General features: G+C 38.8%; 1 protein-coding gene across 1 annotated transcript in view; it reads right to left on the bottom strand.

Moving 5' to 3' along the window:
- The window catches only part of LOC106941774 (GDNF family receptor alpha-2-like), a 71,724-nt gene that overhangs the window by 14,308 nt on the left and 43,705 nt on the right, over window positions 1–13,711 (bottom strand). The window contains exons 5-6 of the mRNA XM_015024891.1: window positions 6,735–6,847; window positions 4,645–4,785 (exon numbers count right to left, since the gene is read on the bottom strand). Coding sequence (XP_014880377.1) covers window positions 4,645–4,785; window positions 6,735–6,847 — 254 coding nt within the window. The remainder of the gene's footprint in view (window positions 1–4,644; window positions 4,786–6,734; window positions 6,848–13,711) is intronic.

The following is a 13,711-nucleotide window of genomic DNA, read 5'->3' on the forward strand; positions in this document are numbered from 1 at the left end:
AATCAAGAAAGCCAATTACGCTCAAAGCAAACAGTAAAGAGTTGTGGTGAGAGCTGAAAGGTGTGTCGTTACTGGTGTGTTTGCCAGGATGCATTAAAGCTAACGCTGTCCCCACAGATTCTTTAAGAGGGATGAAGTCATAAATCAAAGTGGCTGGATCTCCCATCCTCCAAATACTTTTTGGACCCTAAGCTGTGAAGCTTGTTGCGATTGCAGTTCAATTCCTTAATGATTCTGGACAAGATTTCCTTTCATGCTGGTCATTGTCCTGTCTGCAGACATCGAAGCAGCAAAGAGATAAGAGATTGGAGAACAAGAAAAAAAAGAATTAAAGACAGAGTGAATCAGTATTTGGTCTCCACACTGATTTTTTTTCTTTCTTTCGCTGGCTCAAACAAAAAAAGCGAAAAGGTGAAACATTTTATGATTATTTCAAACTTAGTAATTAGTGGAAACCGGTGGCCCTGTATAAATAAAAACACTGATATAGAACAAAATCTTGACGAATAACAAAATCGTTTTGTAACGCAGGCATGTCTTAACAACTCCAAACGTTTTTGCTCATCTATTATAAAATTAAACCACAGAATGTAAATATTACACCTTGAGCTGTTGTGTTTGGCTTTATTTGATTAAAAAAAGAAGACAATCAGGATTATCGCCACAATCCGACTCTAGAAGATTAATTGATCTGTTCAGGGCCGCATGAGGAGGAGCTGGAGCCGATCCCAGCTGTCATCAGGCCAGAAGAAAGATACACTCTCGATAACTGCCAGGTCATTACTGCTACAGTGACAAGTAACGAGCACCAATTAACACATGCTGGACATAGGAAAGACTGAAAAAAACATAGTAGAAATATCTAATCTCCACAATACCAAAGAGAGAGTTAGTTTAACAAAGTGAGCAGCTCACTAAGAAAGCTATGAAAAGGTTTTGCCTTATGGTTACAGAGATCTGCCATAGAGCTTAGGAGGACTCTTACTTTACATTCAGATTTAAATGATCGTAAACTAAGTAAAAACATGACTTTATTTCAGTAAAAAATATCAATTTGCTTACATTTTTACCCTTATAACATGTGTTTTTCCACATATGCATGACAACTAAGGAAACTGTGCGACTGCAGCTTAAGAATGTCTTGTAGTTTTCCGAAGTCAGTATCCGATTTGTATAGTGACCTGTTCATAATTCAAACTTTTAAATACTTATACTGTTCAAACTGAGATTAAAACACAATTTATGACTGTGTCTAAACACCAAAACTGAACAATAGAAATGCTATTTCACTTATAGTCTTCTTTGGTATTGGGATGCAATTGACAGCGGAAGGAAAGGGCCATTTCAAGTAACTTGCCTTTTTTTTTCTAATTTATTATCATATTAATATTTCATATTAAATATTCAATCAGACTATCTGAAACTAGACATATATAATTCTGTACCGAAGAGGGTTTCATAAAAGTAAGCTGTGATCTATGAAAATGCTACTTGCTATAACAAAACTACTTTCTGCATTAGGATTATCTCCTTCTACAAACCCGCAAAACCAAGAGCAGCATCTTCAATTGATTCTCTTCAGCATTATTTAAGTTATTTCATACTTGTTTCCTTCTACTAAAGTTCATACTTTCTATAATTCTTTTTAGTGCTGATTGAGCCCAAGGAAGTAATTTGATTTTTTTTCTCCTCTCTATTCTGGAGTGGTCAAGGATAAAAAGGCGGTGATCATTAGATAAATGTAATAACGCCTCTGGTCTGAGCGTGGTTTAATGAGATTTAAGGATGTTAAATTAGCAGCATGCTAGAAATTACCTGCAGAGAACCCACACTGAATATGCAAGTGTATCTCTTTGTGAAGGAAATAGAAAGAGACAGTTAAAAAGGCACTTAGAAATAACAGCTTTATCAAAACAGCCGTTATTTCGAGTAAATTAAGAAACTTTAAAGCCAAACAAGATAAGAGCATCAATTCTATGATGTGACCTTCAGCGAGTGTAACCTCTGTTGTAGATAAAGAAAGGTTAAATAAGTCCAAGGTGTTAGGGAGAATGGGAATGGCAAGACATGAAAAATAAAGTCACCATGAATAGGCAAGCTGTCTTCATCTTTAATGCATACCATTATGGCATCATCTGGAAATCGAAGAGCCCCCTCTCCCCGTAGCTTCTCTTTATAATGGCACCTCTTGGTAGGTGGGGTACGTTGGGCACCAAGCAAAAATACTAGTCTTAAAGTCAGAAGCAGGGAAAATGGGCAAGCAAAAGGATTTTATAGTTTTGAGGAAGACCAAATGGTGATGGCTGGGCAATTGGGTCACAGCATCTCAAAAACTGGAGCTGCGTTAAAGTGTTTCTGGGCTGCTATGGTTAGTGTCTGTCGAAAGTGGCTCCTGGTTATGTGTGTAAAAATGTAGAAGGTTTTAAAGAAATGAAGATTTGTCGCATCTTTAAAGTCTCCATTCTGCTTTTAGTGGGTTTCTTTTCTGGACAGTGTGTGTATATCAGTACCAAGGGTGTGAAATTCACAGCGTTCTGCTGCATGTCACAGTGTTTAAGTAATCACTTAGGCGAAAAAGCATGTGAAGCGTTATTAGCGACAACTTTGATTTCCACCCATTAAAATTGGCATCTTACAGTGAATCAGAAACAATGCTATGGATTGGTGGGTCGGAGTAGCAGAACTTCTCTGGAGTTCTGCATCCATGACACCCTGGAGCACATCCATTAAACTGACTGAAGACTTGAGTCTGAAATCTAAATAATACCTGTAATTAGCTATTTTGAGAAAAAGAAAAACCTGACCACTTCAAAGAGATACAAGTGCTTACTTGTAGCTTGCTTACTTTGACAAAACTGAAAAGAAAAACAAAATCCAGCCATTGCTTGGCTGCATGTTCAAGTCAGCTAAATCTATAGGAATGTGTACTGGTGGCACACAAAAACAGCTTCAGGCACTATCTTAGCTTGACTTAGTTTGACTTTTCTGTTTATTTATATCAATTGATATCGTAACCTTAAAAAAACCCAGAAGAAATTATTTTTTTTGCCTGTGAACAGAATCTGAAGGTAAGGATAAAACTTTTTTTTTTGCATTAAGATTGATTGTTGCAGGTTGATAAAAGCTTGCTACGTTTTGTAGTCAGTTTGTGTCTTTTAGTAAGAATACATTCTTTGTGAAAATTTAAGTTGTGTTCCCCTCGATTGCAGAGACGAGATACTGCATTTGGTGTTATTTTTCCAGACGCCTCCTCAGCTCCCAGCTCTCATCCCTCAGCCTGCACACTCAGCTAAAACGGCAACCCAGCAATCTATTGAAATGGTCTGAAAGCATTATCCACACAATGGAACATGTTAAAGGCAATGGTGTCCTGATAGGGCTGATGACACAGCTCACTGTGCCATAACAAGGAAGGTGTGAAAAAGGCACAGGGATATTTGAAACTAACCCCTCTGTTCCGCTTCCCCGTGTGTTTTGTATTAGATGTACAAATGATTTGTGTTTTACTACTGCTATTTCTTTTCATTCCCTTTTTTATGACGACATTCTTCCAGCAAGGACGAGCTCTTTTAGATTAAAATGTGAAAATGACATGCAAATGGCTTCTTTTCTGTCAAAGCCCGGGTCGATTTTGCCCACAGGAGGACGAGAAGTGCGAAAAAATAAAACCAGGAGCGTTTTAGTCTAACTTATTCATTGGATAAAAGGTGTTCATGGAAAAGTTGAATCAAACGGTGCTGCAGATATGTTTTTATTAGGACTGAGTGCAAAAATTCACAAATGGATTCAATCAGACATCTTTATTTATGTATTTTCATTCTACTGGTTTGATTTCGTCAATTGTCCAATAAAATAATGACAGTTGTTTTAAATCTAAAAAAAAAAATGACTTGGTTTTGGGGTCTGGTTTTTCTTTAAAGTTTTAGTTGTAATTAAAATCACAACCCTCAAAATCCAAACACTGATTTGCATCTGTTTAAGAACTGCAAAGAAAACAGGTGTCATATAACGCATAGCTGAGTCATATAGAAACGGAGAAAAAGCAAGCTAACATTAGCCTAGCACTTCAGCAAACTGTGCAAAGACTCTCAGCAGCCTGGCACACAAATGCTAAAGACTTATTCAGTTATTTTTATTTCAGGTGAAGCGTTATTAGCATTTTTATCGAATATTTCTGCCATAATCTAAGATTTTCAGACTGAAAGCAGGATTTTGTGCCTTCGTTCTCAAAACTTCTAATACTTTTGCTTACATTTTTTATTTTGAAAGCAAGACTTCATGTCTTTCAGCTCAAAACTTGTAATGCTTGTACTCAAAACTTCTACATGAATTGTAAAAACCCTTATGTTAGACTGTCTCGCCCCTGACACCTGTGATGTTCCATGACTCCTCTATTTACAATATGCACAAACGCTGCATCTCGCAGAGGAGCGCGGCAAAAGGAAACAGCGGAAGTTGACATGAAACCATTAAAGTTGCATTAGATTGAAGCTCAGAGCTCCTGCAGCTCCGACATGTTTGCAAGAGTAACTACTGCTTCACACACTTTTGCTCTCATCAATTTTACATGAATAAGGTGAACCCGATCAGTAGCGAATTACATCTCGGAGATATGCAGTGTGTGCATGTGTCAGGGTGGCTTACTTAGGCATGTGTTGTCAGTGAAATACCGCAGGAAGTTCATACACTCCTCTTCTTGGTTTCCGCTTCCTATGCAGTTACACCACGGAGAGATGGTCCAGTTGGTGAAGCTGTTGTCGACGTAGTTGGGGGTCATTTCCGTCCCTGCATCGGGGCAACAACACGTGCCCGCATGAGTATAGTAGCGGGTCACTAATGGACAATAATGGACTACATTTATTCCAAGTAATATGTAAAATGGGACACAAAATATTAGTCAGAGCAACGGATTTGCATTGTTGGAGTTTATAGGAAACGTTCTGCAGTGCTTTATTTAGATGTAAAGAGGCCATTATGGTATAAATGTTTTGCAGAGCAGTTGCTCTAGGAAGTGTATGCCCTGTTAGAATCCAGCACGCCTGCTACAAACATTTTACTTTTCAAATGTCTCTCTTTGAGTCAGTGCTTTCAGCAGGAGTCATAAGCATTAGATGCACTTTGTGCAATATTTTACAGGAAAACACAGGAAGCATTGTGGCATAACATTACTTCAACCTTCATGATTTATGACATGTTGTGGTGAGGCACAGCTGTGTACTGAATTATGGCCACTTCAGCAACCATTAAGCAGTGGAAAAATCTACCTTTTTCATATATATAAAATTTGCATTTAAAAATCTTTGTAGCCCCTGTAATATCACCTATAGATGTTGTTGATTAGAATGAGAAAATATTCTGTCTCGAGTCACCTGTTTATTCTCCGTATTTTTCTCAGCATCCTTTCTGCGAACGGTACACAATGCCGTGCATTATTTGCACAACATTTATTATCCTCAAACAGATGGTCGTGGAGTGTTTTAATTAAGTAAACGCTTTCTGCCTGCCTCTGCTTTCTAATTTACTTCTGGTACTCAACTAATGTCCAGAGTGCTGGCGGGGATATCAAACCAGCAGGGAAAAAATGTGGTATCTAGCCCCTCTGGCTGTTTGATGTGATAAAGGAAAATGACCATACCATGTTGTTGTTTTTTCCAGAGTCTTATAATGATGCTTTGCTAAATCGTAAACACCACCTTGCAAAACATTCATAACCTCAAACTTTTTTTTTTTTTTTTTTTTTTTTACCTTTGTAAAGTTTCTACTACCAACTTAAGTATAGCTGCTAGGATTTTATGTGACAGATATAAACGTATAATATATTTCTTTTTAATTCTGATTTTCTCTTTACCATTGTCCAGACTGTAGCAGACTTTGAGGTTTCCTTTTAAGACTGCTCTTCACATGAACTCTAAGCAGACCACTGTCTCTGCAGAAGGAAATCATCCATATCACTCATGGCACAATGAACTTCTGTTAACTTTCTCTTAAGAAGGGCTTTCTTCTCGTCCCTCTCTCTTACACAGGGCTAGACTTATGAAGTCCACGAGTAAAAGATGCCTTGTCTACAGTTGCTACCACATGAGCTGTGGATCTTAGCAGCTCCTCCAGGACTACTAAAAGACTCTTGGAGGCAGATCTGATTAATATTCTCTTTTTCCGAGCAGCCAGATGATGAATGGAGCAGATCTCTGTGATATGTTCAAAGCTTGGGTTTGTTTGTTTCTAAGAATTTGGAGTAGTCATTTCAACTTAGCTTTTGCATATTTTATCTCCATCACCCTCTATTTGCAGTTCAGTGATGTTTTAGTGTGGATTTAAATGTTTAGGGATTTTTCGGTGGAACTTAACACCAAATTATTTGTCTATTTTCAGCTGTTTTCTAAATGATTTGAGATAAAATGCTACATGGGAAGCTGGACACAATACTACTTGACATCCCATTGGCTGACATTTGTAAAGCAGCAAAGCGACCGATCAGTGTCAATTTCCGAATAAATTGACCCCAATATATGTTTTAGAATGTATTTGTAAAACACTTACAAAATGATGTATTATTTTCCTTCCATGTTACAATAATGTACTGCTTAAATAAAGTCTAATTAAAACTGATGGAAATGGGAAAAAGTTCAAAGGCCATGAATACTTTTCAGGCTTTTATCACATCTTCAATCAGACCTTTACTTGCACCCATATACTCTGAAACCACCACGTCTCTCGCAGCCACACTCACTCACCGATGAGCCTCGCAAGAGAGTTCAAACAGGCTTGGTGATTGTCTTGGTTGGGGCAGGTTCCCACGGTGTTTGGAGCCATCCAGCAATTTGCTATGTAGTCAGCTAGTCTAGACCTACAGAGAGAGAAACAGTGGCAGGAGCTTGAGTGCCTGAGAGAGAAACACACACAAACATGCAACACTGAATTGAATTTTTGGCACCTTTTTCACTAAAGAGCAGCTGCCAGTTATGGCTCGTAAAATGATAAGCAACATCTGTTTTCTGGTCAACAGGTTCTCTGAATAGCAACCACTTCCCACCGATGCGTGACTTCCAGCAAGCTACCAGCTATCTCCATGTCTTTATGTTGCAGCCTCAGTGGCAGCGCATTCAGTTTCAGGTAACTTTACTAAGACCTGTAGGTACATTTGCGCTGTAGAAAGAGAGTACACAGAGCTTCGGATGTCAATTGTAAAACAATGAAACATAGTTGTAAAGAGATACAATCGTAATAGTCGTGATAGAAACACAATAGGCAAAACATCATTAGTTCATGTACAAGATAATTATTAAAAGTACATTTGCTGGTTAAAACGATCATTTTCTGCACACTGTGATATTTACTTCACCTGTTTTCATGTTCTGCACTTTGGGAGAAGAAACCTCTGTCTGGAGCAAGAGACTAAAACTCCACCTGCACAACGGTGGGAGTCATTGCACAAAACAGAGCCAGCTGCCCCATGTGTGTACTTCATGAACAGGGGCGATAGACACAGTGGAGGCTCGCCAAACCGCCGGCCACACCAGCTCTCAACTGTCTCTCAAAATTCACTCTCACCACCAGGCGAAGGAACGGTGAAGAAGTAAGTTGTGCTTCAATGTGTTTGTGATAAGAGTGTTAAGCCTGTGTGGGCCCCCAGGGTGGCATTGCTAATCCACTTAGCTAGATGTAGGGGTAAAAATGTATGCAAAGTTGCCCTGCCTGTGCTGGTTACATCACAGCTGCTCACAATTAGTGCACATTTGTCTCTTTTTCTTCCATGTGTCATGAGTCATTCACCCTGGCCTGGTGTGACCACTTTTTTTCAGCCCGCAGTTCAAAGGCACTTCAAAGCCCCCTGGGTTGTTTCACCGTCAGTTAACAGGAGCTCCCAGACAACTTTACGGAAACAAGAAAAGGTTTTAGTGATGGCCTTATGTGAATTACGTTAATCACAATCATTCTGGTGTTGTTTCAAAAACTGGACCCTCAATCCAAACATTAAAAAAAGGGGTTTGTTTTACTTTGCAGAAACAAGGGAGAATTTAATTTCTGGATGATTGTAGCAAATACTGAGAGCTTGTCCATTTCACTAGAGGCAGGTTTTTATTTATTTATTTTTTTTCCTAGCCAACCTGACAAAGCAACTTTGCTTCTTTTCACTTGTAGCCATTGCAGATATGGATGGCTACAGTATTTACAAGTGAAAAATCAAATCATATCCATTTAAGCCCCATAACAATGCTGGCTTTATTTACAGTCCCTATTGCCTTCTGTTGCTCCTCTTTTGTCATGCCGCCAGAGCGTTAAAAATGTAGAATGACGCCTTTGTTTGTGTCTGTTATGCTGGGTCATTATGCAAAACGTGCAAAAAGTGTACAAGAGATTTTACTTGACAATTCTGAGAAAAGACATAAAGTCTTGTTCTTATGGTATTAGAAAAGTTAGTCCAAGTCTGATACTGCCATGCCATAGTTAATGCGAAACACTGGCTGATGTCTTTACCACACTCTGTTTAAAACATTCTTGATCAAAAAGAAACAATAAAGTGCCGATGTTGCAAACGACAGGGTACCATAATTCCGTAAGAAGACAGAATATTAATGTCAAAGACATTTGCATGAAGCCTTGTCTTTAAATATGCATTGTATCATGGCGGCACAGCTTAATCACTTATTCATAATTTTTTCCACCATTTCCACAAGTTTCTGTAGTAATTGGATGAGATGGAGAATGCATCATAATCACGAGACTGTCCCTGCATGCTTATCAGCTAACATGTAATCTTTTGGTTCAGCAGGAGGTACGCTGTTATTTAGAAAAGTTAGAGAAACACCATGTGCTCTCATTATATAATCTGTTGGAGACCAGCATACCATCATGAGGCATTCTGTTCTTGTAGACCAGCATTTGGCTAAGGGATAATAAAAATACAGTTGTCATGTATCTCTCTGTTGATGTTTTTTTTGTTTGTTTTTTTTCTATGCCACTGCTGCAGATGGCCAAGTCACAACCAACCCAGAGAGTAGGATGACATAAAAAGCTACTCAAATCATATACCTGGACATATACCTCGCTCTACTGCCCTGCTATTATCCATCCATCCATCCATCCATCCATCCATCCATCCATCCATCCATCCATCCATCCATCCCTCCCTCCCTCCCTCCCTCCCTCCCTTCCTCCCTCCATCCATCCATCCATCCATCCATCCATCCATCCATCCATCCATCCATCCATCCATCCATCCATCCATCCCTCCCTCCCTCCCTCCCTTTTCTAACACATGCATCTCTATCAGGATTGCAAGGGGTCAAGAGGCGAGAAGTGGGGTCACCCTGGAGAGGTCGCCAGTCCATCGCAGAGACAAATAGGACAAACAAACATGGACACACACTCTCACTAAGGAGAATTTAGACAGACCAGTCAACTTTACAGTCATGTTTTTGGACTGTGGGACAAAACTGGAGTACCCAGAAAGAATCCAATGGCGATGATTACATGGCAGCCTCATGTAATCATCTGAGGCTCCTCTGGTCTAGATAAAGTGTCATACAAGTGCTTTGCAATGTTACAATTTACCTTTCTCATTAAACAGAGATGTATTCTAACTGGCAATGACACAGGCGCCTTCCAAAAGATAAGAGAATGTACAGGGGCTGTCATTGTGGAAAAAGAAATATACACTGCTCAAAAAAAATAAAGGGAACACTCAAATAACACATCCTAGATCTGAATGAATGAAATATTCTCATTGAATATTTTGTTCTGTACAAAGTTGAATGTGCTGACAACAAAATCACACAAAAATCATCAATGGAAATCAAATTTATTAACCAATGGAGGCCTGGATTTGGAGCCACACACAAAATTAAAGTGAAATGTTCCCTTTATTTTTTTGAGCAGTATATTTATTTACAACCAGCTTCTTGAACAATGACCTTTTGCACCTTACCATCCATGATGTCTGCTGAACAACTGTCAAATCATTATTTATCATACTAATTATGTCAGCCATAACATAACAGTTTTAATTATTATATTAAATATTTTATGTTATATTACTAAATAAAATAAAAATAAATTAACTAACTGTATCACATAAATTTATTAGAGACCAAAAGACTATTTCACTGCATCTTGAGCATGAATATCAATATAACGGAGGGTTTTGTTCCAACATGCAGTTGGACAAACCAGCCAAAAATGCCAACAGGTTCATGAGATTACTTCAACTACGTCCATTCTTTACAGATAAACCCAGGTAGCCTCTTGAGATAAGATGCAGTGAAAACTGGATATATGCTTGGCTCTGCTATTCTGCTGCAAAGGCTGAAAAATGTACAGATGTACATGCACTCAAAACCAGGCATATGGACATACAAAAACAGCACACATAATAAATTATATAATGTAAAAATCATAAAAGTGCCCCTCTTAACACACGCCCTCCTTTCTCAGAACCCCTTTTCTCGCTCATCTGCATTCAGAGTAAAAAAGCCACTTGTGCCCACAGTAATGCAACAGTGATAAAAAAAAATGTAGAGCAGGCAGAAGAAAAGGGAACATTTTTTGCTGTGCCTAAACAAAGCAACCTTTAAAAGCCCCTCTTTTCCATTTTTCTTATTATAAAGGGGGGAAATAAAAGGTCTTTAACTTTTGTGCGAACACAGAATGTAAATGTCAGATTTATGCACGCACATAGCAGACCACAAAGGATTAAAGAAGCCGAACGAGCGCAAGTTTCTTTCTAGCTGCAGAGCTCTTTCCGACAATGATGGCTTAAAAACAGTAATTTAAAGTTTAGAGAGGTGTCCTGAGTGTTCAGACAATGGCGTTCCAACACCAGGATTCGGTGCATTTCATGGCTTCCACGGACTTTCCATTATATCTCGGCAAAGCGCCTCTCGCTGCTGAAATTACAGGCTGTCTAGCTCAACGGAGTTTTATGGTCATTTCAGCCACTCAGCCCCCAGGGAAGTGGCAGGGGGAGCCCCCACAGAGGTAGACTTCTTTCAAGCAACCTGACACTTTAAACACAGTCATCCGGGTGAACGCTGAGTGCCTGTCCATCCTGCTTGGCAGTAATAGAAAACTAATGGCTTTTTCTATGGATTCTTATTCCTATCACTTGATGGCCATGACAAACAATGCGACTTAAATCAGATGAGTGTCAGTCCTGGAAACCATTTCCTCAAGATGGAGGAGAGGCAAGAAGAAAAAGTGTTATCAGACTTCATTTAAAACAGTTTATTGGGAGTCCTATCTCGTTTGGAGTCCTTTCTTCAGTCCTCTTTCCAGAAATATGAGCTTCTCGGCAGATGATGATATCGCTTGAATGTTAAGTTCCAGCTGCTGAGTCTTATCGCTTTTCTCAGTCTTCAATCTAAAGAGGCTTTACAAACCGTATCTCATCTACATCGGGCAGAACAATATGCCCCAAACAATAAGGGCCGGCGTGATAGCAGTTACGAGAAGCAAACGGGAAAGAGCAAAACATGTTTGTTTCTTCTCTGACTTCTTCCTCTTCCACTTCCCTTTCTTCCTTTTCACTTGTGCACCTCTGACCTTATCTATCTTCGCCTCCTCTCCGCTCTCCTCTCTTGTTGTCACTTTCGCTTCAGATGCTCGTGTGAATTTGGCCCGCGTTCAGACAACATGACCCAGTGGCCCTCTGTGTCCTTTTGTCATTTAACGTCAAATGGAAAAACAAACAATGGGTTTTAAAAAAAAAAAAAAAAAAAGAAGCAGAGATTTGATTGTTACTCTTTTTCGACAGTGTTTTTCCTAGATTCTGCATCACGCCTTAAAATGTCATGAAAAATAAAAATACAACTGTCTCTGCAACATAGCTCTGACCTTGTGAGAGGACCATTTTGAATCTTTTGACAGCCTTCAGTGTCTTTCCCTGTATTTTTCCGAACCTGTGTTGCTACTGATGACCTTGGGACTTTGGTTAAAGGTGATTGTCTGTTTGATCCAAAAGCTATTTTTACCTGAATGTTTCTGGATTTAAAAAAAATAAATAAATAAAAATCTGCCATCTGTAGTTCTCACTGGGATTCCCCGGTCAATACTCTTAAAGGGCATTGGACAGAGATGACTTCAGTCAAAAAACAAGACAGCTTAATGTGTATCAGAACATTTTCTTGACTTACTCAGCCAGAACCAAACAGCAACAAAAATTGGCTAACTTTACTGTGACTAGTATAAAAATACAAATTAAGAGTGAATCTGAAAGTGAAACTGAAATAAAGTTCATGTATTTTTTACAAAAACATTGTTAAGTAGTCAGAGTGTCTGCGTTAGCTTCGGCTTTTCTGGGAGGACTTTCCACAATTTTAGGAGTGTTTATGCATATTCTTGTACAATCCTCCAGAAAATGCATTTGCGAGGTTAGAGGCTGACGTAGGTTCAGAAGGCTTCACAGTCTCACCTCCAGCTTATCTCAGAGGTGCTCTGGAGGGTGAAGGTCAGAACCCTGCATCATTCCACACCAGCCTCCCTCATTCTTGCTTTCATAGACCATGCTTTGTGTTCAGGACAACGGTCAAGTTAAAACGGGAACAATCCATCCTCAAAATGTCAACGCAAAGTAAAAAGCGTGACATTATCGAAAATGTTTTTGCATGTAAAAGCATTAAGAGTTTCTTACAGAGTTGGCAAGACTTGTGCCAACTCTGTAATTAGCATGCTGGAAAACATTTGAAAGAAAAAAAATGTTAAGTTAGTTTAGGTCAAGAAAAGTAGGTGAATTTTATGGAACATCAAATCCCATCATGCACAACGTATGTGTGTCATTCCTGTTCCACTTGTGGTTCGAATGGTGCAAGTTTACTGGGATCAAGGCTGCAAAATTCACAGTGTCCATCTGTAGAGTTCAACTGCAAAATTAGCGAGATGCACAACTTTTGGTATTATGTCATATTTCGTAGTTTGTTTTGTTTAGTTTTTGTCTTTTCCCCAAAGCTGATGATCAGCTGGTGAGAGTCCCCAAGTGCTCAGGTAACTATGAGGTGAATTAATCTAAAAATACGGCACAATGTCATCGGTTTTACGTTCAGTTCCAAGCCTCTGAAGAAGTGAGTGAATCTTCATCAGCACAGACAAAGCATTTGCATCCTCTTCCACAAGATTTTGTGATATTACTGTGTCACTACTGTGACATCTGAATGTTGTGGGGGAGCAAATGTTTAGCAAACAAACATTTTCTCAAAATAAAAGCATCTACTATATGCAATAAGTTCCAGAGAACAAAGTTTGTGCTGTGACTGAATGATTTTACAAAGACCGTAAGTTTTAACATTACATCTGACTATGCAACAAGAACAATATTAAATCTGTAGTGAGGCGTTCTAAAAAAAACAACTACTAACACCATTGGTTAGGTTTCTACATGCAATTAAATAACTCTTAGTTACACAAAGAAAAAAAATCTGAACATTTTAAAGCCTGTAAATATGACACATTTCAGTGAATGTAAAAAAAAAAAAAAAAAGAAAGCTGAGGCCCCATTCCACACATTCACAACCACAAATTGGCCATTCTGTGGATAAGGAAGACAGTCTATTGATAATGTTTCATTAATAATACATATGGAAGCACTGAAAGAAAAGACGGTAAAGGAAAGGACAACGCCTGGTCGGTAAAAATTTTCCTCGAGGCCATGTTCTCTTTGAGATTACAGTTAGGAAAGTAAATAGACATTTACTAATCTCTGTATTGAAATGAAAGGCAC

This window comes from Poecilia latipinna, unplaced genomic scaffold, assembly GCF_001443285.1.
Source record: "Poecilia latipinna isolate Pla-1442-1.1 unplaced genomic scaffold, P_latipinna-1.0 Scaffold94, whole genome shotgun sequence".
Taxonomy (NCBI): Eukaryota; Metazoa; Chordata; class Actinopteri; order Cyprinodontiformes; family Poeciliidae; genus Poecilia; species Poecilia latipinna.